This window comes from Conger conger, chromosome 11 (assembly GCF_963514075.1).
Source record: "Conger conger chromosome 11, fConCon1.1, whole genome shotgun sequence".
Taxonomy (NCBI): domain Eukaryota; kingdom Metazoa; phylum Chordata; class Actinopteri; order Anguilliformes; family Congridae; genus Conger; species Conger conger.
The window spans coordinates 13,406,496-13,432,922 of NC_083770.1; the positions used below are offsets into that span (position 1 = coordinate 13,406,496).

The 26,427-nt window shown below is 45.0% G+C and overlaps 2 protein-coding genes across 4 annotated transcripts in view; one reads left to right on the forward strand and one right to left on the reverse strand.

Moving 5' to 3' along the window:
- Positions 1-264: 264 nt before the first annotated feature.
- On the reverse strand, positions 265-26,427 carry cbwd (COBW domain containing). 3 transcript variants are annotated; one of them, XM_061260730.1, is made up of 18 exons: positions 26,266-26,427; positions 22,014-22,058; positions 21,139-21,233; positions 19,527-19,643; positions 19,175-19,261; positions 18,409-18,505; positions 18,113-18,204; positions 14,834-14,893; positions 12,401-12,438; positions 10,444-10,490; positions 9,580-9,666; positions 7,912-7,956; positions 6,793-6,849; positions 5,357-5,408; positions 3,252-3,320; positions 3,082-3,147; positions 2,475-2,604; positions 265-1,164 (listed from the first exon to the last, which is right to left on the reverse strand). In XM_061260730.1, exons 1-18 carry the CDS (start codon positions 26,286-26,288, stop codon positions 1,088-1,090), a joined length of 1,284 nt encoding a protein of 427 aa, XP_061116714.1. In that variant the 5' UTR covers positions 26,289-26,427; the 3' UTR covers positions 265-1,087. The 3 variants fall into 3 exon arrangements, with proteins under 3 accessions (XP_061116714.1, XP_061116715.1, XP_061116716.1); XM_061260731.1 differs by lacking the exon at positions 22,014-22,058 and having other exon boundaries at positions 26,266-26,426; XM_061260732.1 differs by lacking the exons at positions 21,139-21,233; positions 22,014-22,058; positions 26,266-26,427 and adding an exon at positions 20,443-20,688.
- dock8 (dedicator of cytokinesis 8) overlaps positions 23,001-26,427 on the forward strand; it is a 68,273-nt gene continuing 64,846 nt past the window's right edge. The window contains exon 1 of the mRNA XM_061260733.1: positions 23,001-23,175. Within this exon, the coding sequence (XP_061116717.1) occupies positions 23,123-23,175 (53 nt within the window). The 5' untranslated portion in view covers positions 23,001-23,122. The remainder of the gene's footprint in view (positions 23,176-26,427) is intronic.

Sequence of the window (26,427 nt, forward strand, 5' to 3'; positions counted from 1 at the left end):
AGTATATTTCAAATAATAATATCCATAATGAAAGAATTCACCAAACCTGACAAAATCCAACTATTAAAAAAAACCTCAAAATTTAGCTTCACATTGAAATAAAAAATCTAAATACAAAAATAGTTTTCTACATTTCAAGTACATTTAAAATTCACACGCTTAAGTGAGATGCCACCCGTTAATAAACCACAGAAATTCCCCTGCACAATGCAACACACACAAAACAGAATCATAAATATGAATTTAAATATTAAAACAGGAAGCCAAGGGAAACATTTCATTTATTTGTCAAAAAAAGTGTCAATTTGAAAATTACATCAGTTTTTATTTTATTTAACTTAAGCACAAATATATTTAATGCATTTCAATTCACGTCACTTTGCCCCTTAAAATGAACGACTGATTTCACAGCAGCGCAGTAAACAAATGCAAGAGGAATATATTCCTTTAGAATTTTTCCAAATATAAAAGACTGAAAAAATTTAATTTTATGGCAGTTGAACTGTGTTAATCCAGTTTTAATGCAGCTGTTAACAAATGATAAACTTCTCCAGCCAATTCATCTTAAAGAAGAGAGGGATTCTGGGTAAATATTATGACACCAGCTCCATTCGTGTTTGGAGCAATAAATATATGAAATTATTGCAGGTTACCAATAGTTTTGAGATTAACCATCCATTTTCACTAATATTCAAAACAAACATTCTTCCTTCATAGAATTACATGTTTTGGGGAATAAATTGTTTGTGTTCAGCTGAAATTTTTTTTTTGGGATTCCCAGAAATATTTTTAAATATTACTGTTCGTCTAAAGAGCTAAAGTTTGTTTGGCCCTGTTCTGATACCCTGTTAAACAGCTATACTGGCCAGTTGTTACAGTGTCTATGACTAAAACTCAGATATACTGGTCTGTTGTTGTTAAGTCTCTGTGCCCAATACGCAGTTAAACAGCTGGACACACTGGTCAGTTGTAACAGCGTCGATCACGAGACCGGCCCTGCCAGTGGTGGGATGGGGTTCAGGGTCCCTGCGGCGTACCGTTGCCGTGGAGGTTGCCATGACGATAAGAGGAAGGGGAAGACTCCCTACTACAGCTGCCTGGCCTCTTCATTCACAACCTGGGATATGAAGTGATCCTGCAGAACCTCCTGCTCCAGGTTTCTACCTGCAGAGAGAGAGAGAGAGAGAGAGAGAGAGAGAGGGAGGGAGGGATGGAGGGAGAGGGAGAGGGAGAGAGTGGGAGAGAGCGAGATGGAGAGGGACACAGAGGGACAAATGGACATTAACCCCAGTAGTTTTTGTGAGAGTGTAATTTACTGTGTACGGCAGACGCCGATGCGCACATCTAGACTGTAAGTTCTCACTCTTCAGTTTCTGAATGTCCTGTACATGGGGGAAGAGCCATCACAAAGTCAAACAATTAAAATGTCCTTTATGCGCCTGTAGTTCTGCATGAATTTTCATAGCACACAGTTGTGAAGACCTGGACCCTGTTCTACAAAGTAGTTGTACAAAGTCATTTTTACTCCGGTCCAATGTTAAAAGTTTAGGAGGGTTCCAGGTTTTACTCAGTGCAGTAATCCTGCTTTGTGGAACAGGCCCCCAGGTGCCTGACCTGTGAAGACTAAAGGCTAATTTATGCTTTGGTGACAAAGTGTTGTGCAACATGTCTGCGGACAAAACCGATGCAAATTCAACGCTTTTGACGTCAAGCTGACACTTTTGAGCATCTGCGACGGGGGTCCTGTACCTGCAGATTTTTGTAAGGTCGCAGACGCCCGTCGAAGTGTCGCGCAGCCCTGATTGGTTGACTGAAACGAAGACAATAGTCTGCCATGGCGAGGACACTAGTGTTCTACTTGGCTACTTGCTTTTATGAATGAAGATGTTGTTTACATAGCTAGCTAGCAAAAAGGATAGGTGTGAAGATGGTTGCTATGGTAACAAAGCGCACCCTCTCTGAACTATAAATGCAAAACGCCATCGAACAAAGTCCTGTCAGTAGACACCTGCGACTCAATGGTAGTGAGTCATGGGAAGATGCTTTGTCACCGAAACATAAATAAGCCTTAAAGGTAGAAAAGGTAAAATTATTATTATGTTAAAACATTGTTACAAGACCATTGTAAATCCCTTCCTATCGTTGAAAAAGGCTCACTGACATGTTGACTCACCGCCCGCCTTTGTTTATGGTCCTTAAATTCGGGTTTCAAAATATACAGTTGTCGGACTGACATTCTTTACCAAAACATTGTATAGCGGTACAATAATTCAAGCTCATTGGTTGAAAATGAGTTCTAATTGGGGTTTCAACATCAGTGCGATCATAGAGAAGGGGGTGGGATAAACAGTGGTTGTGGTTTGAGGGCGTTTGTTGCTGCAATTCCTCGCTTGACTGTTAGAAGTCCGAAATTACCTATTGCACCTAAGTGTTTGATTGGCCCGTGAAGAGCAGATTTGAGCAGTTATACTTGCCTATAAACACCAGGCGGTTGATCCTAGGCTCCGCCTCGTCCCAGAGCTGGGGGGTCTCCTCTAATTCGTACAGCTCCTGTACCCCCTGCAGGATCACCTGATGGGCCTTGTCCCGCAACGACACGATGCCCTGCATCACGGAAACCGAAACGCACGCGGGAGTTAGAAACACAACACGAGACACTCGGCCTCAGACAACCACACAGTTTCATTGCATTTCGGTCCATTCGGGAAACTGGAATTCAATTACTGAACCGACAAAATGGCTGCAACGTTCACTGGAGGCTTTTCAATGAATGAATGAATTGAATGAATAAATAAATTACGCAAAAAAATCCCAACAAGCAATGGCGAAAACGGCACCAAAAATCATTCCATGGTCAAAGTCACTTGGATCACATTTCTTCCCCATTCTGAAATTTGGTCTGAAAAACAGCTGAACCTCTTGACCGCGTCTGCATGCTTTTATGCATTCAGTTGCTGCCACATGATTGGCTGATTAAATATTTGCATTAACAAGCTGGTGTACAGGTCTACATAATAAAGTGGACACTGAGTGCAAGTGGCACAGTACGTTGGTGAAGTAAAATAAATATTTCAGAAATACCTTTAACCGAATGACATGCATGGGCAGTCCAGCTTTGTTTTTGAAGGCTTTCTCCCATAGAAGGTTCTTAAAATAGAGACGATACAATGAAACAGATCAGAAAAATTGAAGTGAAACACAGTTATTTTGTGCAACATGTAAATACTGTAGAATTTAAAATGTAAATATACCTGAATGTAGGTGTTTAAAACATCCTCAGAAACAGTTCCAGGGACTTCAAACGTCACCGTAAGAATGCTCTAAAAATGCAGCAGAATAAAAATGTAGATTCATACAGACAATCATTACATTACATTACATTACATTACATTAATGGCATTTGGCAGACGATCTTATCCAGAGCCATGTACAGTTGATTAGACTAAGCAGGGGACAATCCTCTCCTGGTGCAATGCAGGGTTAAGGGCCTTGCTCAAGGGCCCAACGGCTGTGCGGATCTTATAGTGGCTACACCGGGGATCGACCCTGTGTGTCCCAGTAACGCACCTTAACCACCACGCTACACGCTGCCCCATGCTACCTCCTAATTAAGAGACTGAATCATTTTATGAATTATGCTGCTATGTGTAAGCAAATGGTTCAATTTTAAGCTCCCTGCTTAAAATCCCTTTGCATAGGCATTTTATTTTGTTTGAATTAATTTAGCTTTTCACACTATGATTTTATTCTTCTGAAAAAGGTGGGTTCTTCAATTGGATTCTTCCCAAGTATTTTCTTTGCTACTAAAGTTAAGCTGTAAGTCACTCTTCATAAGAGCATCTGCTAAATGTCCAAAATGTTTTTATATTATACATTTCATTTTGGCAATTGTATCAGTGTACTGGAAATGATTATTATTCATGTCATGATTACATTTTTGGACGTACGGTGCCATATGTTTACTTTCATTAATAGGAGTACCTTGATTTAGTTTTCTTTTTCAAAAGTTATCTATCTCACAAGGCTCCAGCATGCACATAGTATAGCAAAATGTGTAGTGTTCATTTCAATTTCAACAGCGTTTATAAGAGTTCAAGATGGGTAAAATGTCTCCCATCAGAGTTAAACATACATTAAGGGAGGCCATTTTACCAAGCTCTAGCATACACATACAACAGTGTCAATTTGAAAGTTAACAGAGCTTATATAAGCTCAAGATGGATAAAACATCGTCCATCAGAGCTAAACCAACTCTTTCAGAGTTAACTTAGCACTTAACACTTCACGGTGTTCTACAAGCACTGCATATTAGTTTGTCGTTTAGCACGAAGCTCTGAGAAAGGAAAGGTTTAGCGAGGGAGGGCAGAGAAAGGGAAGGTTTCGCGAGGGAGGTCTGAAGGTTTCGCGGGGCTTCAGTCCCGGGGTTGTTGGCCCTCCTCCGTGTGAATTTCACCGCAGCGTCGAAGGGGCACTTTGCAGATATTTAGGCCATTGTGTGCGCGGGCGCTAAAGTCAAACACTTCCTGTTTTTATTTGGTATAACAACAGGCGGCGGAGGAGCCATTTGCATGAAAAGAGCACCCTGGATCTGGGCTGTTTGGGGGGAGGGGGGGGCTTGGGGAGGGGGGGGGGGGGGGTAGCAGGTTGGGGGGTCAGGGGCGTGTGTCTGAGGGGGGCACGGAGGGGGGGGAGAGAAGGACAATGCAGAAGTTTGACCCCCCGCCCGGGGGCCAGCGTCATGGGGCTCGCTGACGGAGAGGAGCGTGCCCAGGACAAAGGCAGGGACGAGCGCGCGGGATACGCCTGTCCCCAAAACCACCCCCCACCCCCTGGGACAGCGGGCCCCCTGGAACCACAACCCTGTTTCTGCTAGAGCGCCCCCTGTGGCACCCTGTACCATCCCACCCACACTCCGTCCTGTAATATATGTAAGGAATCGAGAGAAGATTCATCTGTAACAACTGCTCAAGGGAGGGGCGACAGAGAGAGAGAGAGAGAGAGGGGGGAAGAGAGAGCAAGAGAGAGAAAGAGAGGGGGAGGGAGAGAGAGGGAGAGAAACAGGGGGGAGAGAGAGAGGGGGAGGGAGAGAGAGAGGGGGGGAGAAAGAGATGGAGAGAGAGAAAGAGAGGGGGAGAGAGAAAGAGAGGGGGAGAGAGAAAGAGAGGGGGAGAGAGAGAGAGGGGGGGAGAGAGCGAGAGCAAGAGAGAAAATCAGCATTGGGGTTGGCAACATGAATGCAGCTGTGGTTTCAGACATTCCCATTTGGAGATGCTCAGTCTGGGGGACCCAAAAAAAAGCTTCAAAATACTTTGTTAAAGCAGGAATGTGCCATCTGAGGAAGCAGAGATTAGTTTACCTTGTCTAGATGTGGCCGTGTCGTTTTCACAAACTGCAGTTTTTCCTTTAAACTGGGGACCACACACACACACACACACACACACACACACACACACACAAAAAGAAAAGAAATCAACAGAGCACATGAGGCTGCCTAACAGATGCCTAACCGCCTTATCAAAGTCAGATTTATGGGTCAGAACAATCTTTCACAAACTCAACCCCAGGCCCTCTAATCCTGGACCCGTTGGGCCAGAACCCGTCCTGCTTCTCACTTTCACTTTCACTCAGGATCACGGGCCGGATCAGTCCAGGGAAGAGGAGGACGACTGGACCCTCGCCAAATGAAAGGGCGGGGGCTGATATATTTATATGGGTGTGGAGGAGACAGAGCTTTACAGCATCGCTCTACATGTGTGTGTGTGTGTGTGTGAGTTTGTGTGAGTGTGTGTGTGTGAGTGTGTGTGTGAGTGTGTGTGTGTGTGTGAGTGTGTGTGTGAGTTTGTGTGAGTGTGTGTGTATCTATCTGAAAGTGTGCGTTTCATGCATGTGCTTGTTTGCGTGTTCTGTAAGTGGATTCTTATCCGCTTATCCGAGTGACATACATATCCGCCAATCAACATAAGACACATATGCCCCCCCTCAACCAAAGCACCACCCCCTTTCTAATACAGCATCCAGATGTTTGGACTTAACTGGCTTTATTAGGGGGGGGGGGGGGGGGGAGGGTTACAATTAGCATTCTTAATCCAGGTCCTCGTAGTACTGGTGTGTGTTTGTGTGCTGGTGGCCCCACAGAGAAGCCATCACACAGCCCTCTGTTCTCCCTCCACTGCTGTGTGCTGCACGGCTGGGGCACATGGGGCAGGAGGGCAACTGTATCTGGGGCAACTGTATGGGGAAGGGGAGGCCAGGAATACCCCCCCCCCCCCACACACACACACACACACACACACACACACATATACACACACCAGCTTGCTGCACAGGGCCACAATCTCTCTACAGCTGGCAGGGTGTGTGTGTGTGTGTGCGTGTGTGTGTGTGTGTGGGGGGTGGGCGTTACCATGGTAACACTGGACCCCCTGTACTTTCGCCTTCGAGTGGGTTAAGAACGTTTAAAAAAGGCTGTTTTTCATGTAACTGACCCCCCCGCCCCCCAACTGGTGCACTGTGTGTTTCTTTTTGTGCAGACTGCTTTTATTATGCAAAGAGCAGATAAAAGAGGACTGAACTCTCTACATCAGCTAAAAGGGAACAGACTTCATCTCCACACTGCCTCTGGCTTTACACGTGATTAGGGATGCCTGACTTACACATTCACAAGCAACAACAACACTTTCTGATGTGAAAAATATGGAATGCAATTGTTCAGAACTTCATAGCATAACCACCAAGTACAGTACATAATACTATGATAATTCACTAGATATCAAATATGAAAAGTGAGCCTACCTTGAGGTGTCTTTGCTATCAAAGGAATGCAGATCTAACACTTGGGATAAGTCAACTCTGAGGAGAAGAGACAGAAATGCTAGTGAGCAGATATCACCATTATTAATTATCATCATTATTAATATGAGCAAAAATTCAAACAAAAAAAATCTCAAAATGTTTGATTTAAAAGCCCCTTTCCACCTGAAAACATTGATATTATTAGCAATGATAAACTTTAAATCATTTTCTCAGGCCAACCACCACAGCTGCACAGCTGTCAATCACCACAGGCCCACAGAAATAGCCAGGATTCCAGCAGGTACAGATTCTCAACAGCGATTGGCCGGATGTGTTTTTTGAGATGTGTCCTTGCTTGTCAGCGGAGATCTCTGGTTTTGTGACATCATCATTCAAAAGGTCGCTGGCCCACAAGATTCCACCCAGTCATGAGCCTATTAGACATCCCGGGGGGCGGAGTTAGGGGCAGAAGGGGTCAGGGTCAGCTGTAGGCTCCCAGGTTGCAGGTGTCAGAGGGTTATGGGGGGGGTCGTGGAATGTGGATTTGGGGGTGAAGGGACACCCCTGGATAGCACTCGTGTGTTTGTGTAAGGGAGGGGGGTCGGACAGTGAGTGCTGTATGTGCACGTGTGTGGTGTTGTTTTTCCAGCGTTGCTCCTTATATACTTAACCTCTGACACCAGAACAAAGCGGGAAGGTGGAGGGTGCCGCCGGCCAAAGCTGCTAAAGTGACAGGTGGTGAGCCCCAGGACCCCGATCCTGGGTCATAAAGCTCCCTCACAGTGCGAGGAGGCAACGTCCGAACAACATCCTAGCAACGCTCAAGCAACGTTCAAGCAACATCATTGCTGTATCTTCATGAAAGTAATGGGCAGTCTGTCGCGTAGTGGCTTAGGTACATGACTGGTACCTGGAAGGGTGGTGGTTCACACCACACAGCTGTTGGGCCCTTGTCCCCTGCTTAGTCTAATCAATTCGCTTTGGTTAAAAGTGTCAGCTAAATAACAAATCAAATTAAAATGAAATTAAATGACATTCATGCAAAGTCTGTGCAACACCTTTAAGTCGGAAGTGTACAGGTTGAGGAGGAAAAAAGCATTTCCACACGGGAAATCTCACCTTGACTTCTGCGTTTCTAGAATTTTCACAAGCCCGTTTATGGACCTGGCCAGAGGAAAAGATAGACAGAGAGAGAGAGATTAAAAATATGAACAGCGCTGTAGGAATCACCACACGATCTACATATGGATCACAATATTCTGCCCAGCTATGTGCTGTAAACCTTAAATGCATGCACACACAACCAGAAACACATTTAAGAGGGTTCTTTGTATGTGTGTGAGAGTGAGTGAGTGTGTGTGCAAGTGCATGAATGAGTGAGAGTGTGGTGAATGAGTGAGTGTGCAAGTAATAATAACAATATACTTTTATTGAACCCCTGTGGGGTAATTTGTCCTCTGCATTTGACCCATCCTAGTTATTAGGAGCAGTGGGCAGCCACAGTGCAGCACCCGGGGAGCAATGCGGGGTTAAGGGCCTTGCTCAAGGGCCCAACGGCTGTGCGGATCATTTATTGTGGCTAGACCGGGATTCGATCCACCGACCTTGCGGCTCCCAGTCATGTACCTTAAGCACTACGCAGCAGGCCGGTCCTGAATGAGTGTGTGAGTGAATGAGTGAGGCGTAACACAAAACAGTCAGTGGTGCCCGGGCCCAGTGTTGAGAAGACAGAGCTGCACTTCAGTGCATGTACAGGCCCTGTACAGAGTGACATCACAGGGCCTGCAGAGACTGCAGAGCCTGCAGAGCCTGCATGAGCAGCCTTACAGCGCTCAACGGGCTCCACACGGGCCACTCACAATGAGCCGTTTGAGAAGAGGTACTGTGTGAGCAGCTCGAAAGCTAGCTCTGCCCACGCAACCTATATAGAAAGTGTTACCCCATAGCTACCTCCGCTGTGTCATTTCAAAGGATTACATCCATCCATCCATCCATCCATTATCTGAACCCGCTTATCCTGAACAGGGTCGCAGGGGGGCTGGAGCCTATCCCAGCATACATTGGGCGAAAGGCAGGAATACACCTTGGACAGGTCGCCAGTCCATCCGAGGGCACACACACCATTCACTCACACACTCATACCTACGGGCAATTTAGTCTCTCCAATCAGCCTAACATGCATGTCTTTGGACTGTGGGAGGAAACCGGAGTACCCGGAGGAAACCCACGCAGACACGGGGAGAACATGCAAACTCCGCACAGAGAGGCCCCAGCCGACGGGGATTCGAACCCAGGACCTCCTTGCTGTGAGGCGGCAGTGCTACCCACTGCACCATCCGTGCCGCCAGGATTACATCACATTACATTACAAGGCAATTTAGCAGACGCTCTTATCCAGAGCGACATACAATGAAGTGCAGATCAAACACAGGAGCAAGTGTGAAGAGGACCTGAGAGAACAGTATGGTTCCGAGTCCTAGCGTGACCATACAGATATAATCGGAACCCTTGAAGAATTCATCAACTTACAAACTAGCATACCACGGTTGGCAGCTAGAACATCCTGAGTACAACAATACAATAGCTAATACAAAACACAACAATATCTATATATAACTACATAAGTGCCATTACAGTCTATGGCATATACAAGGATGCCTTGGGAAGGTTCATGAATAATTCACAGCAGCCATACCATAGCTTATCTTGAGTAATAAGAATGAACAGAAAGGCTAAACAGTCCTTAAGAAACAGTAAAGGTGTTCAGCAGTTTAACAGAAGCAGTACCGCAAGGTCTCTCTGAGGGCATTCAGCTCCTCCTCGTTCACCAGGTCAGTCTTGTTGACGATCGTCAGGTCGGCCACAGCAACCTGCCTGCAAAACCCCCCCCCAAAACATACACACTCAGCGCTGTACAAACATACACACACACATCACTGTCAAAACACATGTACTATTTCACTTTAATAAATAAATACTGTTATCAAAGGAATAGCAGTTACTTTGCACTTCACTAAAATTCACCACGATATCCCGTCTGGTGAAAAATACAACTAGAACAAACAGGACAGGAAGTTTTGGATGCAGTCTTGGCTGTTCACACCCCTGGCTCTATCTATCCACCCTCCCACCCTCCCAGTGCAGATATGTGGGTGGCCTCCGCACGGTTACGCTCAAACAGGACCAACATTTTGTTAGGAAGAATAACAAACACAAACACGGTGAGGAGAGGGGAGGGGGAGGGGGCAGGGATAATGCGGTCCTCCACAGAGTAGTTTGGTTTCCACACTTGGCCAAATGCAGCCAGGCGAAGCACAAGGCACAGCAGATGCCCCGGGGTCCTGGGTTCGAATCGGAGGTGGGAGGGGAGCGCAGTGGGCATACCATCTGACCCGACCCATCCAATACAGCACTAACCGCCGTACAGCTGAGGTCAGTCACGTTTTTCAATTCAGTCAAATCACAAAATGAATCAAAATTCGAGTCAGGAATGCAAAAACCGCCAGTAGAACGTAATGGCCGTTTCTCAATTCATGAACTTTATTTCAGTTGAGTCTGAGTTGATTAAACTGAAGGGAAGCGGTGGGGGAGGAGCAGGAAGAACACACACAGGGCTAACGTGGGTAACGGTAAATAAAAACAGGCCTGTACCTGGCTGCTTCGTTCACCAAACCCTCCGGCTTCTGCTCAGCCAGTTGCTGAAAAGGAATGAGTCGTTAACTCCAACAGCACTTAAAACTACAATAAAAACTACAAAACAGCATAAACTACGAACAGAATTTTAATCAAGTAATTACTGACCTGCTATAAAACCGAACTCAGTGGATAGTAACAGAACCGCTGTGGTCTTAACGCAAATATGACAACAGCTCACAGTAAAATAAATGTTGCTCTGTTAATGTTGCTATTAAATATGTATATACTTTTTTTTCCGCATTGGAGAAAACTTCTTCCTGGGTTACCGTAGCTATAGGAGGGAGAAAGAGTGAAACACTTCTGTCATTCTTTTCAGTTTGCTGTTTTAGACAGGGGACGTATTCCATTTACCCACTACTGACAGACACCCCCATACCCCCATCCACCCCGCAAGACCCTTTAATCCGCTGTGTCAGAGCGAATGAAAGAGTGACACTTCCCTAAATGGAGAGGAGAGATAGAAAAGGGAGGGGGGGGGGTCAGAATACGTCCCTCATCTTTTAAAATGGAATCGTTCCCCCAAACATTTTGACCTGTGAAAGATAACCCTATTTATTTTTCTATTTGTATTTGTCAACACAGTCAGTGCCTCCCACAAGCCACAACACCCCCCCCCCACACACACACACAAGCAAGCACCCCCCCCCCCACACACACACACAAGCAAGCACCCCCCCCCACACACACACACACACACAAGCAAGCACCCCCCCCCACACACACCCACACACACACAAGCACACCCCCCCCCCACACACACACACACGATCACACACACACAAGCAAGCAAGCACCCCCTCACACAGACATACACACACACACAAGCAAGCACCCCCCCCCACACACACCCACACACACACAAGCACACCCCCCCCCCACACACACCACACACCACACACACACAAGCAAGCAAGCACCCCTCACACAGACATACACACACACACAAGCAAGCCCCCCCCCCCCCCCCCCCCCCACACACACACACACACACACACACACACACAGCCCTCTGAAATTGAGAAGACAAGTCTTGTTGAATATGTAATAACAGATTGTGCCCTTTTGCCTCCCCCCCCCGCCCCCACTCTACGTCCAATCCGTAACTCCTTCACCATTCCCCACTCCCAACCCCCACCCCCTCAGAAGCCCCCCGCGCTCCCAGTCCAAGTCCCACGATGCCCCTACCCAGTCAGGCCGCGAAGGTTTGAAGGATGAAGGATGAAGGTTTTTTTTTTTTTTTGGGTGGGGTGTTTAAGGGGTGACAATCCCATTAGCGTGATCGCTCCTGATATCAATTACCCCTTCAGTTTCAATCAGTCTCCAGGGGACCCCCCCCTGCCTCTGTCCGGTCCGGGGGGAGGGGGGCTGCGATCGAGTTGAGCCGCCAAGCATTACACCGCTGCCCATTATGGAGGTGTCAGTACCTTTGCTCCCCCGCACACAGTTTAAATCACAGCCTTCACTCACCAAAGGAGGAGGGGAGGAGGCTGGTAACGGCACGACAGATCTCAATCCCAGGATCCCTTGCTCTAAAGTACCCACCGGTACTTTTTTTTTCTTTTCTTTTTATAAAAACTGCTAACAATAAGGAGCCGTTGGCTGTTTGGGTTTGATGTTACATTACATTATTAGAGCACGGCCATTTTGCACACCCGCGACTGTATTTCTGCATGTTTCCCATTTAGACTTTAAAAACTGCACTGTTCTACTTGGGAAGTAAAGCTGCAACCAGGTCCAGCCTGGATTGGAACCATTCCATTCTCAAAACTGCAGTAAACCATTGCTCCGTGCTGGCTCATAAATATCTACATACGTGCGTTTGTGGTAGTGTTGTTGTAGTGTGCGATGTTCCCTTTTGTCATTATAAAACCCCTAAATAAATCAAACACAGAAAAACATTTGTACTCTTTACCTGCAACCCATACTTCGCGTCGACGACGGTGACGATCCCTGCAAACAAAGATTTGGAGAGTTTTAGAATCTGTGCAGATTCTCACATCCCGGTCTTAACCCCGTTAAATGGGATTCACAATGAGATCACTAGTTTTACAGCGTTTTAGCAGAGTGGTGCCGACGAGTTAACTCTTTAATGAGCACTTAAGAGATGTTTTACAGGGTTAAACACCAACTGAGGAAATGACTGGGAACAGGTATCAATAAAGTACGTCTACCACACTCAATTACACATTATTATACTCCTATTATAGCACACTCTTACACTTTATAGAGTTGTATTTGTCAGGAAATGACAATGAAAATTATAATTATGTTATTGCAACATTCTTCAATCTTGACAATGCTTGGTCCAGCCCATACACAGCTTGTGAACATCACAGCATCTGTCCCCAACTGCACGTGTACAGTCCGCTGAAGGTGATGACATCACCGTAACTGCCATCACACCATTAGCGTTAGCATTAGCATAGGAAGAAAAGCTGTGGGTTTAGTGTGAGTCAGAGGCCTGCTCTTAAGAGCCTGTGGGCTGCTCTCAAGAGCCTGCGGCCTGCTCTTAAGAGCCTGTGGGCTGTTCTGATTGCACTCAGCCTTAGTGAAGATCCCCCAGATATTTTCCACAGAGCATCTGTGGAACATCCATCTGGTGGGGCTGCCACAGACCCGACACCCCCTCCAAGACCGTCACATTCCCTCCCATGATACACGCCCCCCTCCCGATAATCCCTCAGCCCTCCGTGGAACCTTAGTCCTACCTCCTGATTTCCCCCCGCCCCCCTTTCTGTTATCCCTATCCCTCTTGTCTAATCCCCCCAAAAAAAGAAAAAGGAAATTGCACTTATGATGACTGTATGTTTTAGAACAACACTTCATGTGTATTTTACTAGTTATGGATGTGATGCTTTAACTTGTGGAAGAACCTATGCACTTGTAAATCGCTTTGGATTAAAAGCGTCTGCCAAATGACAAAAATGTAAATGGAAATGGGCTCGACCGACCGCGCTCCCGACAACCCGGGAAAAATACCGTGCCGCGGAAACAAACGGGAATGAACGCGGAGCAAGCCGGGCTGCATCGCCCTCCGGAAAGTTCCGTTGCCCCGCCCATCCCACGTGGAGTGATCCGCAGTGCCCTTTAAGACAGACGCGCGCGGCGGGGAGCAGCTGAGAATCCGGGCCGGAATTCCGAACATTCCCGAGCCCACACTGTTTGTGTTGGAATCAGGGGGACGCCCATAAACAGATGCCAGAGAGAGAGAGAGAGAGAGAGAGAGAGAGAGAGAGGTCTGTGTGTGTGTGTGTGTGTGTGTGTGTGTGAGAGAGAGAGGTCTGTGTCTATGTCTGTGTCTGTGAGTGTGTCAGAGAGGTGCATGTGTGAGTGTCTGTGTGTGTGTGTGAGAGAGAGAGGTCTGTGTGTGTGTGTGTGTGAGAGAGAGAGAGAGAGAGAGAGAGAGAGAGAGAGAGAGAGGTCTGTGTGTGTGTGTGTGTGTGTGTGTGTGTGTGAGAGAGAGGTCTGTGTCTATGTCTGTGTGTGTGTGAGAGAGGTGCGTGTGTGAGTGTCTGTGTGTGTGAGAGAGAGAGAGAGAGAGAGAGAGAGAGAGAGAGAGAGAGAGAGAGAGAGAGAGAGAGAATTTAGGTGAGTGATGGAGGGAGGGAGGGAGAGAGAGAGAGAGAGAGAGGGGGGGGAGAGAGAGAGAGAGAGGATATCTGTAAAACCGAACGTCCCTTCTCCGTACGGAAACTTCCAGTGTTAGGGATTACCAGGAGGAAGCAGCTAAGCGGAGCAGCCTAATTAACGGCATGTGAACCTCTACACACGGCCTGTAGGTAACCTTTCACTTCTTCCCACGAATAGAGTTTTTGTTTTATAAAGAACACAAAGTTCTGAACGCTGGTGAACAACAGGGATTAAGGGGCTGTTGGACAGCTTATCCGGTCCAGGCACTGTTCCGGCCCGGGTGTGGAAGGGCCCCTCGGTCCGGCTTCAGACCCACACTGTGCCAGTGCTCACTGTGGCCAGCAGGCCTGCAAGGACATGTACAACCGGCCCTTCAGCCACCCAGGGGGGAGAGACAATAGCATCTCATTGCGCAGCAGTGACCCCTGCTGGTCAGTCCCGGGCCCACAAGTGTCTATTGAGCTGCATGCGAAGAGTCTTCCTCCGACTCAGGTCTGTGTGAGCCTCGCACACAAACTGTGTTGTGATATGAATGTGCGGCAGAACTGAAGGTGGGAGTCGCAGTAATGAGCGCATCTATCATTCCATATTGGGGAGGAGGGAAAAAAGGGGGGGACACGGAGGGGTTTTGTTTAAAGAGGTCAGGGATTTTACACACAGGAGAGAGACCTGGGTTTGACCGAACACAAGGGACGGACAGGCGCATGTTGCTTACCATCCAGATATATCTCACTTCCGAGCTCTGCATCAACCCAGAACATGGAGGCAACAGCTCCTGAAAAGAGAAAAAAAAAAAAATATATATATATATATATATATAGAGAGAGAGAGAGAGAGAGATAGAGGATAAATTCACATTTTATTTCTAAAGTGATGCATGTTCAAGACGGAATAGCCCAGGGCAGCCACGGAACTCTGCTGCAGACTGTTGTTAATGTAAATGTATTTAGAATAATTAGAATAAATATATATATATATTTTTTTAATGGATCACATTTAACATTTAACACCTTCATAACAATCTCCTTTCTCCCCAAAAAATTGACCGATTTTACCCATTTTATTTTACGTTTTATTTATCTTTTGTGCCAGAGAGGATTAAACAGCAGGACTTCCTTTGAATGAATGAATGTTTCATATTTGGACACATTTCGGATTTGTTTTCTCGGACAACATTTCTTGGACAGTTAGTTCAGCACCTCAAGCTTGTTCACAAAATGACATTTTTTTTCCTTTTGGTTATAACCCTGGACGGGGGGGGGGGGGGGGGGAGGAATAAGAAAAGCTTTGTAAATATTTGATGGAAAGATAATGAAAACAACGCTTCTCTGAAAAAACGACAAGGGATCAAACAGGAAAGCCATTTTGGAGGTGGCAGGCTGGGCGGGCGAGACGAGCGCTGGGAGATGATGGTGCTTCACATCTCGTTGACTCTCGGAGGAGGCGGTGAGTGACGGGCCCGTCTCGGCCAATGACAGCCCGGGGGCGGGGTGAGGGGGGTGTGTGGACTGAGCGCGCTCCCACAGACCCCGTCGTGGGCCGCTGAGGCCCTGCCCGAAACGTCAGCCCCCCCCCAACACCTGTCAGTCCCTTACACAGACCGCTCGTCCAGGACAGCGCCCCGTAATGACTTACTGATGCCGTATCGATTTCCCCGCCCGCCCCAAACACGCACCCTTTCTGCCCAAAAGCTTTTAATGGTTTCCTTGTACTAATGAAAACACCCCCCCCCCCCCCCCCCCAGACCCGCTGAGGTGTGAGAGGGGTGGGGGTCGTTGTTACACTCCTCTCTTTTTTTAATCTTCTTTTTAGTTGGACCTCAACTTCAGGAGAACTGACCGCACAGGAACTTTTAATTGTGAAGCTGGGAGTTATCGCAAAAGCAGAAATAGAAAAGACAAGTTTTTCCTGTTTGTGTGTGCACTAGTGTGCTTGTGTGTGTGGAGCCAAGTGTGTATGCATGAATGTGTGTGTGTGTAGGCAAGTATGTATGCTCAGAAGTAAGATAGATAGATAGATACATAGATAGATAGATAGATAGATAGATAGATACTTTATTCATCACGCGTGCATCACTACGGAGGTTACGGTGAACAAAGACCGCTTGGGACCAGGTGCGGCGGCGAGCCAAGAGAAAACTAAATCTCACTCTGGATGAACCGGAAAACGTGCCATCCTCTCCTCACCGCTGCTTGTGGTGGGCACAGTTCGTCACTCGGCAGTTTTTTGGGGGGGTCAGGCCTGATGTTGTGGAATCTTTCTATGTTTCTGTCAGCCTGAAAAGTCCACGTGTGACAGTGTCTCTGTAAAAAGCTTTATATAAATAAACCTGAACTGAATAAGTATCAGCTCTGCGATGGACTGGCGATCTGTCCAGGGTCTATTCCTGCCTTTCGCCCAATGTATGCTGGGATAGGCTCCAGCCCTGCGACCCTGTTCAGGATAAGCAGGTTAGGATAATGAATGAATGAATGAATGAATAAGTATCAGTATCGCACAAACGGGCTATTAGCATATTTAGCCTTTCACAGATAGCCTGTTCAATTGAATTTAAAAAAAAAGAACAATAAAAGTATATTTTTGTTTTGCTACTTTTAAGAAAACACAAGAAGAATGAACAAAAAATAGAATAAAATGAAATAAATAATAAATAAAAAAACTTCCAATGTCACATTATCCAGCTGTAAAATGCGAGAAGCAGAAAGGGTAAGCTAAGGTTAGCCGGGGCACGCAAACGAGCTAAACTTCCCACACAATGACGGCGAGCGTCTCTCAGCAGGGGAGAGGGTGTGGGATTGAAGCTGACGGCGTGTTGCAGAGGAGCGCTTAAACGAGTACCGCGGTTCAGCATCGCCTCGGCCGTCTCGCTGTGTTTACCCCCTTTTAGACCCAATCAATGCCAGCGGCAGCGGTGCTCGTTGTCCTGGGTAATCTAAACAGACGGGGGCTGTCCGCCGCGCGGGCGAAACGGACACCGGGCCTCAGTTTAATCGATGTTGTCTTTCCCGTTTAAGGGCCTCTGTACTCTGCGTAGCTTCGGCAGCTGAGAGACACGGTCCATCACAGCACGGAGGAGCAGAGACGCAGGTCCGCGGCTTCATCTCGGCTACAGCGCGCAAGGTCAGCACAGATTCTTTTACTCGCCAGATACTCAACTCTACAACTCTTAACACTGATAGTGCAGTGTCCTTAGTGTTGTAAACAAAACTTTCAACTTTTTCTACTTGATGCAACTTGAAATTCATTAACCGCTTACGGGCAGATGCGACCCGCATGTTACATCTCCCTGAACAGACAGATGCGACCTGAGCGTTGTGTTTGATCATGTGACCGCTGAACATGCATTGTGATTCCTAGGCCTTTCTACGATTTAGTCCATAATGGGTTAAGATGGCAAGATCAAGTAGAAAACTATGGCTAAGGGCATTCAGTACCATAGATATTCTACGAATATCACTACTACCAATATTAGTAGAAACTGAAAGAAAGAGGACAGAAGGACTGTAGGAGCTGAGTATCTGGTGAGTATATAGAATCTAGGGCTGCCATGAACAAATCATTTACCAGGTAACGGATTAGGGACCTTGTGGGTGAATATTCGAATGCAGCAACATTGGGTCTCATACCTGCTCTCTAACTCATGCCTGCTCATTTTACTTCCACTCGGATAACTTTCTGCCTTCAAAGTGCGTCTCAATCACGTACTGTGAACACACCTCCAAAGTCACCTTTTTTTGAAAGACAGATTACTAAACAGACAACGAGGCATCAAGTCAGCTGATTTTGCTTTCGGACATAGCACAGGCGACTGAAACTGATCAATGGCGTGGTAGCCGGAAATGCATAATGCAATGCTACCAAGCAGACCAATCACAGTTCTTACGGTCCACGACGCGTAGTTACATGTCTGGGGAGGTGCGTGTCAGGCTACACCGTAGCCTCCGCGTAGACTCGACGCAGAAGCATAAATCAGGCTTTACTGGTCGTCAGTTACCTGGGTCTGCAAGGCCTGTCGTCTCCAGCAGGATGTAGTCGAATTTGCCCTTTTTCTCCATCAGGTTTTCTATGGCTTTCAGTCCATTATCCCTGCACCAAGAAAAAAGGCCCAAAATGCTCATCATCCCAGGAGAAACCCTCACCACAATTAGGCTAACACTCACACTTTGACAGTCTCCATGCCAAAATGCAATACCTTCTATTAAGACTGACTCTTGCTGTACAAGAACAGTGCTACCTGATAGTTATGTTCTGGAGTACCCCTACGTACACTGTGGTCTCTGGCTAACATACTTGACAGAGCAGCAAAGGCAGCCATTCCTCAGTTCGAGCCACTCTTCATACAGCTCTCCTGCTTGGCTGACAGCCAGGGACTTCTCCACAGCGCTCCCTACAGGACGGAGGTCAGACTGGACTCAGTAACAACTTAGTACTGCACAAAGCCCATACACACAAGACAGAATGGAGGTCGCAATCAGAAAGGTTGCACACAGGAAGGGGAAACGTGTCCATTAACAGGGAGAAACCTGTAATGCGTTACAGAAGGCCAACAGATAAACCTCTGTGAGCACGTATTTAACGCAACATGAGAAGCGCTGCTATAACTGTACAACATGTCCACTGCTGCCCTCTACTGGACAAATTCAGCATTGGCTGAAAGTGCTTTCAAGGCTGAATGGCCGTTGCCTGGGTTGTCATTGAATATTACATAGTATAGGCATTGTCTGTACTGACATCAATGCATATACTTTTATTTTATTTTATTTTTTTATTTTTTTATTAGCACAATAAGACAACAATAGAAGTGCAAGGCAAAGAATAAAACAAATTGTGCAGGTGACATAAAAACCCCATGGGGGATTATAAAGGCATCTCAACCAAACAAATTATGCAAGCAATAATAAAACAAAAATGAAACAAGTCATTACAATGAAGTATGCATATACTTTGTAAAGATTAATGCATGTTCGAAATGCTAGTGAAGGATATTGAAAAAAACATTTAATGGTTGCATTTGCCCAATGACGTAATGATGGTCCAGTGTGAAAACAAAAATTACCTTCCCCAAATTCGTTTAGAATGACAGCAATTCTCTTATTATGCTGTTCGGTTAATATATAATTCAAAAGGGTCGTCTTCCCAGCACCTAAAAAAACCAAAAACAATCATCAGAATACACGCAGGTGCACTAGGCCAACAGAACTCGCATAGATACTGAATTGCTGATTTTCTAAAATAGGCTCAGAGTACTATCGTGTATTTTTTTATTTATTTACGGTGGTGGAGAAAGCAAAGTCATCATGATAAAGAAACATAAGAACAGAGGAAATTATTACAGGGGGTATCTTGCATACAATTATCCAACAGATTAACAATGGTTAATTTAAACAAATTCAGTCTGTAGGCTTTACCTAAATAGCCAGTGATTATGGTGACCGGAATTTGTTCTGCCGAGATATCCTGTTTTGTTTCGATGGGCACCAGTTCTGGGCAGTCGTCTTCATCGTCCATTATCATTTCATCCATAGCTACAGAGATAAGAAGGAGCAAGGATCCAGCGCTCAGTAATGCTGGCTGTGATGTGCATTAGAACCACTGATAAAACACCCTGACAGTTGGCTAGTGCTAACTAAAGCAGGATTTACAAGACCATTCCAGTCACGTCTACACATTGCTGTGAAACAATGCAGACACCAAAAGGTTATATTTAAAACACGGCAGGACACTGAACATCACTGCAACACTTGTACTTAGGATTCTTACATTTGTAATTAAGTGGTGACACTGATGACTGCCTAAAAATATAACGTAAAAGCATTTAAATAAACCTGAATTTAAAGCGAAATAAAACATGCAAATAATTTTGAATGATCACAAATCACAAATTTACTAGTATTTTACCACACTCAGACTAACTTAGATGACATACTCTTAGGAGATTCACAATCAAAACTATCCGGCCAACGGTACTTCGATAGTCATCTTTGTAGTCCACCCCAAACAGTGTTAGCTATTGTTTCAATATAATAACTACCGTTGTATTAGCTGCGTCATATGACACGATAAGTTGAGCTCCACTCGACCAGGTAACTAACGTTAAAATATTTAACATGAAGTAGGCTGGCTACTCTTAGCAATATGTTCTAAGACTCTCTCGGCTCCAGATATTATTCGCTGAATGTACAGCACAGCAAACAAATAACCATTCTTGCCAACAACAATTGTTGAACAATTATTATGCACTAACTAGTATGCATCTCTCTCAGAGTTAGCTAATTTTACTGAGCATGCATCTCGTCTAGCGTTATTCAAGACAATAATCCGTACCTCGTTTCCAATGACAGCCAGCTGTCCGGCACAACTACAGTCAAGGCACACCCGTTTCCCGAAGCAATGCACAAAACAATGCCACGACGCAAAATGAGGAATATATATTTTACACTAGCTAGCAAATTAGACTACTTGACTCGAAAACTACAGTAACGATAATTATCTATGGTTTTGCACGATGATGATAGTTCCACACGACTCCTTCTCTAATAGCCTATCGCACTTCCTGTGTCTCTTTAAAAACGTTCCCCCGCCGGATGGTGACACATGGATTCAACTTTCAATTAAAAGTGCTCTCAGTTGATGGCCGTTGTAAAGAGTAACAACATCTAAAAATTAGATGTATCTTCAAACGTTTATTGAATGGCTGACTGCAATCATTAAATGATAAAGTTTAAGTTATGCGCACATATTTGCATGTACGTTATCAACTCAATCAATAGATGGCGCCAGAGCTCTAATTTCAGCACTACTAAATTGGTTCACTATTTGCCCAAATAATAAACTGTCCCCCGTCCAATACTGTCATAAATATGAAGCTCCCGTTTTTAAATATTTTATTTACGTGCAAATAAAAAAAGGAACCTTGACAACAGTGCAAACTATTGCACATTGAACTCAAGAGTAACACTGTTACGGTAGCTTCACGTTTAAACTTGGAAGAACATCGAGTGCAAACAATCCATAACTCACCTGCACGTGCGAACACACACGCAGGAACGGACTCGCGGACAGTGAAAAGCTGGGCTGGGTTCTCCGTCAACTGGTCTGTAGGCAATTGTGACTTGCTGTAACACAAGAAAAATGTCCAGTGTTAATTATCCCAAAGAGAGTACATATAAGACAAAGAAAACATCAATACATAATAATAATAATAATAATAATAATAATAATAATAATAATAATAATAATGCAATGGCGATACAATAATACAATACTACAATACATTGGCTTTACATACAGATAGACACCTCTGCAACATGCAATCTACTTAACCTGATCAAGGAGGTTTATAAACCTTGCTAATCTTGTCAGGACACAAGTAGCTGCCAGACCTCTTCGTTCAGCCTCCACAGGCCGCTTGGCACCTCCCCCTCTCAGAACCTCCACCTCACGCTCACGACTACTGTCTGTTCTGGCTCCACGGTGGTGGAACGAACTCCCCGTTGAGGTCAGAACTATAGAATCTCTCCCCACCTTCAAGCGCAAGCTGAAGACGCACCTCTTCAAGCAGCACCTCTCCCCATCCCTCCCTACCTCCCTGTGAACCTTAATTGTTGTCTCTGTGACTTGCTTTGTGTATCGGTATTTTTAGTTGGCTAGGTAAGCAGTGTTTGAATAGTTAACTTTGGTGACTTTTGCTCTGTTTGTTTGTTTGTTCAAAAAAAAAAAAAAAAGCCCCTTGTCCTTATCTTTGTTGTACAGGTAGCAGTTGAAATTGTACTTACCTCTAGGGTCTTTCAGCGAACTTATCCCTGGTTATGGGTATGCACTTTGTTGTACGTCGCTCTGGATAAGAGCGTCTGCCAAATGCCAATAATGTAATGTAATGTAATGTAATGTTATACCATGCTAGCATATAGGCCAGGTCCTCATCTCGGTCCTGGGGCCCCCTATGTAGACAGAAGAGGATAACGTGAACTCCAGACTAAATGAAGTTAACAGCATTTAGCGAGCATATAGCCTATCCTTGGTGACGACAAGACCCGACTTTTGGTCTACCGGGATGCGCTGTATCGCATAGTGGGGATTACAGCGGGGTATTCAAGTGCCATCTTATTTTTTAGCGATATCCACCCATAAGAGCTTTCTTTGCGTGATTGTTTTCTGTCTGTTCGGCCTGATTTCATATCCCATGCCCTTTTAAAGATGAATGCTAAGTTGCTTAATTATAACTTAAGCATGCCGTGTTCACTTAGTTGTGTATATGAAGCAGGTAAATGTGTATCATTGGATACAAATGTAATATTGGCTAATATTCATACAAATAACCCACATAGAAAAACATATTTTAAATGTATTTTGCAATATATCTCTTAAATATATGCCTTATATGAAAATATATGCAAAATATTAAGGATGGGCACTTTCTAAAGAAATATATTTGAGGGTCAACATATAGTGCCATATATTTGCAATGTTTTGAAATATATGGCAATATTTTTTTCTGTGTGGGAAATAAGGAATTCATCAAATATGTATACATAACTCGGCAACACTCATTAAAAAAAAAAGAATTTGCGGGGAATTTGGCTGGAGTTGAAAGTGACTAAGCGACAATAATACACAGGATTTAGAAGATCTTCCTGCAGTTAAAGGATGATACTCGTTTGACCGCAAACGTGCCGGGCGGCAAGTTGAGTCCGGCTAACGCACGCGCAACGAGTGTAAATACAGCTCTACCGAGACAGACGCTCCAGCAGACGTAGCTCCAGAATGCTTATTAAGTAACCCTGTAGGGCTTAGCCTATCTTGCAGAAAGCGTGTGCCCGCCCGATTCCCCACCCTGCAGCCTTATGTTTGGGAGGTGAAAATGCGGAAGTTTCCACCCAGAAAACCGCTGCCAGTAGAGGGGATGAGGCTCGTGCTGACATCTGCTGCTCGATAGCTGGAGCAGAAGTTGCTACACTTAGTGGATGCCTTCTCCGCGGCCGCAGTAAAACTGGAATAAACTTCCATGGCGACTCTGCCGGCAGCGGATAGGAGAGCGTTCGCTCTGAAAATCAACAGGTAAAGCTTCTTTATTTTACCCTCGGTTTGTCTGGGCTCATCGCTTTATTACTATTAATATTAGTGTTGCTTTCATTTCTGCTTGTACACTCACTCGGGATCCGCGCTGTCAGGAGAGCGTGCATGAAAGAATCTGGAGCAGGCAGCTACACGTTTTGAATGCTAATACGTGGGGTGTGTTACGTTCCTAACTTTGGGGGCAAAAACGCACAAATGTTACCATTATCCTCGGAGGGCCATTCTATTTGATAGCAATTTAATTTTTGGTGCCGTTTCCCTAAGTACGGCATTTGAATAAGTTTTATGTACAACTATATGGACATAGACTACAAATTCCTTTAGATTTTATAGCAAAACAATATTTGTACAGTAAGTTAAACTAATACCATTGCTCCTACAGCCAAGACTGTTGCTTCCAATTAATTGTAATATTATGCCAGCAAGGTTTCAACCAGTTCCTGCGGTTCGCAACACACTGTGCCTTTAAACGTTTATAGCCGTTGTGAAAGGTGTGACCCAGGGGGCAGTTTAGCTGTCAAGCGTCTCCTAAGAGGGAACATATTTCACAATAAATACACGAACAATAAAATAAAAGAATGAAGCAAAGCATGAACATTAACTTGTCGTCAAGCTTGGAAACATTTATCATTATCGTTCGAACATATGTCCCTCTAGATGATATCTTCCCCTCCCCCCTAACAGGGCTTGTAGGGGGTGTTTATTTGTTTCTCCCCGGGGTAGTACAGTGCACTGCAGGGCAGAAATGACAGAAGCACAGGGCTCACAGGGGAACCGAGCTCTATAATTGTAGTGGATGTGGTGACATTGTTCCTGTCGGTGTCCAGAGGCCAGGTGGAGAGGAAGTGACACTCCAAGGCATTGTTTGATGTCAGGCATCCGTCAGAGGGAACGAGGGATGGAGAAAAGTGACACAGAATGAGGGAACGGACGCAGAATTAACCCTGTGTGGAATGAAAGAGATACTAGTTAAATTACTGAATTAGTTAAAGTTTTTGGAGTGGAGACAGGGCAGGGGATGCTTTCAAAAAAAATTATCTAAATATCAGGAAGGTCCATTCAAAAATTCAACCATCTGGCTATTGTTTTTGTCTTTATTTTATTATGAAAAAAGGCTTTTGACTATCCACATTCAGTGAGTAAAACGTGATGGAATGTATTATTTTCATAAATGGGGGGGGGGGGGGGGGGGTGTAGTTTTTAAACAGTCTTTCTGGTTTTAATAAAATTTCTATGCTGATAGAAACGGAAATAGGAGTTATCATGCCTGAATCCCGTCAAGCTCCTAAAGCTTCTAAAAAGGATAAGATAATATTTTTTCCCCCAGTGCTGGAATCCTCTCTGTCACCAGCCAATAAGGAGAGGATAACAGAATCAGTCTCCTTCAGCAGCCAATCAGGAGAGGGATAGCAGCATCAATCAGGAAGCATTCAGGTCACCATGGGAAAGTACTGTTGGATTACACCCTCTGGTCATGTGACTCTTTCGTGACAACAGGATTTTAAGTCCTGAACAGCATGTATTCGTTTCACCCGGTTAAATCCGACACACCAGACAGTTTGACTGGCTTTGGAATTTATATGTAACTTTATACGTACCTTGCGTTCCGTTACCTCAGATCAGTATGAATAGCTTAGGTGGAGCATGGTTACACTCAGGGAGCACTTCATTAGGTATTTTTATTTTGAGTTATTTTTATTTTGGTTATTGGTTTTCTGCTGCTGTAGCTTATCCACGTAGTGTGTTCAGAGATGCTCTTCTGCATACAACTGTTGTAGTGTGTGGTTATTTGTGTTACTGTCACCTGACTTCTCTCATTAACAAGACGTTTTTTCCTGAAGAACTGCCGCTCACTGTGTGTTTTTAGTTTTTTGCACCATTCTCTTCGAACTCTAAAGACTGTTGTGCGTGAAAATCCCAGGAGATCAGCAGTTTCTGAGATACTCAAACAACAAACCAACAATCATTCCATGGTCAAAGTCGCTTAGATCACATTTCTTCACCATTCTGACATTTGGTTTGAAATACAGCTGAACCTCTTGACCATGTCAGCATGCTTTTATGCAATTAGTTGCTATCACATGATTGGCTGATTAAATATTTGCATTAGCAAGCTGGTGTACAGGTCTACCTAATAAACTGCTCAGTGAGTATGTTCATACGACAGTAGGTCCTGTACGCTGCCCTCCTGTGCAGCTTTTAGCAGGTCCTTTTACCTATGGAATCATTTTGGCATTTACTCGACCCTCTTACCCAGAGCACAGGTAACCATTTTACTTCACATACATTTGCAGAAATGGATATTCCACTGAAATACACTCAGAAAAAGGCTTGTCTCCATAGAGGAGCCCTTTTAGCTCTTTATGGAACACTCTATCATAGGTGTGTAGTGTTAAAGTTCCCAGCTGAAGAACCATTTTGCCCAACAAAGAACCCTTGAGCCAGATTTAAAAGGGTTCATATTGTAGCCGTTTTTGTGAGAGTGCGGTTTCAGGTTAAGAACTTTGCTGAATGGGCCCCCGGCTCCGACACTCAAAAGTTCAGCAATTATTATGCTACTCTGCCACCATTTCGACAGAATTACCTTTGAAACAATGTCATTTCTTTTTTTATTCAAATTGGCATTTAATTTGCCGATGCCCAGCATTAATACCAGCACAATTGACACTAAGTTAACCCCACATTGCTCCAGGGGGATTTCCCCCTGCTTAGTCAACTATAAGGATATAAGCATCAGCTAAATAGCGAATGTAATCAGGTAGCATTCCTGAAGTTGCTCCAGCCTGGAGGAGGTGACAGTGGCGTCAGGTGACAGTTGCTGCGGTCAGTTGACACTTTGAGCCTTTTTTCCTGTCTTACTCTAGAACAGGATGCCTGCATGACCAGGCCTCAAACTGTTTGACACACTCAGGATGTTCTTCCTTTAGCGAAAATAATGTTATAAATAAAGTTATTCTTAAAAAAGAAGACCTATGTCCCTATCCCTCGATAAATCATCACAAGGTAGTGATAGCTTTCTTTTTTCTGGTCTTCATCTCTATGTTCAGCGTGATGCCTCCTCACCTTGCTTACCTTGCCCTTAGGAGCACTGTCATCTCGGGAAGGGTCCGTTTGATTGGCTGAGGTAATTCATGACAGGTGTGTTGCAGTCCGTAACCGCATTTGAGTTGGGCTCATCAACTCTTATGCCCACTGAAGCCTATTAACGCATTTGACATCCCTCTGGATTAATTG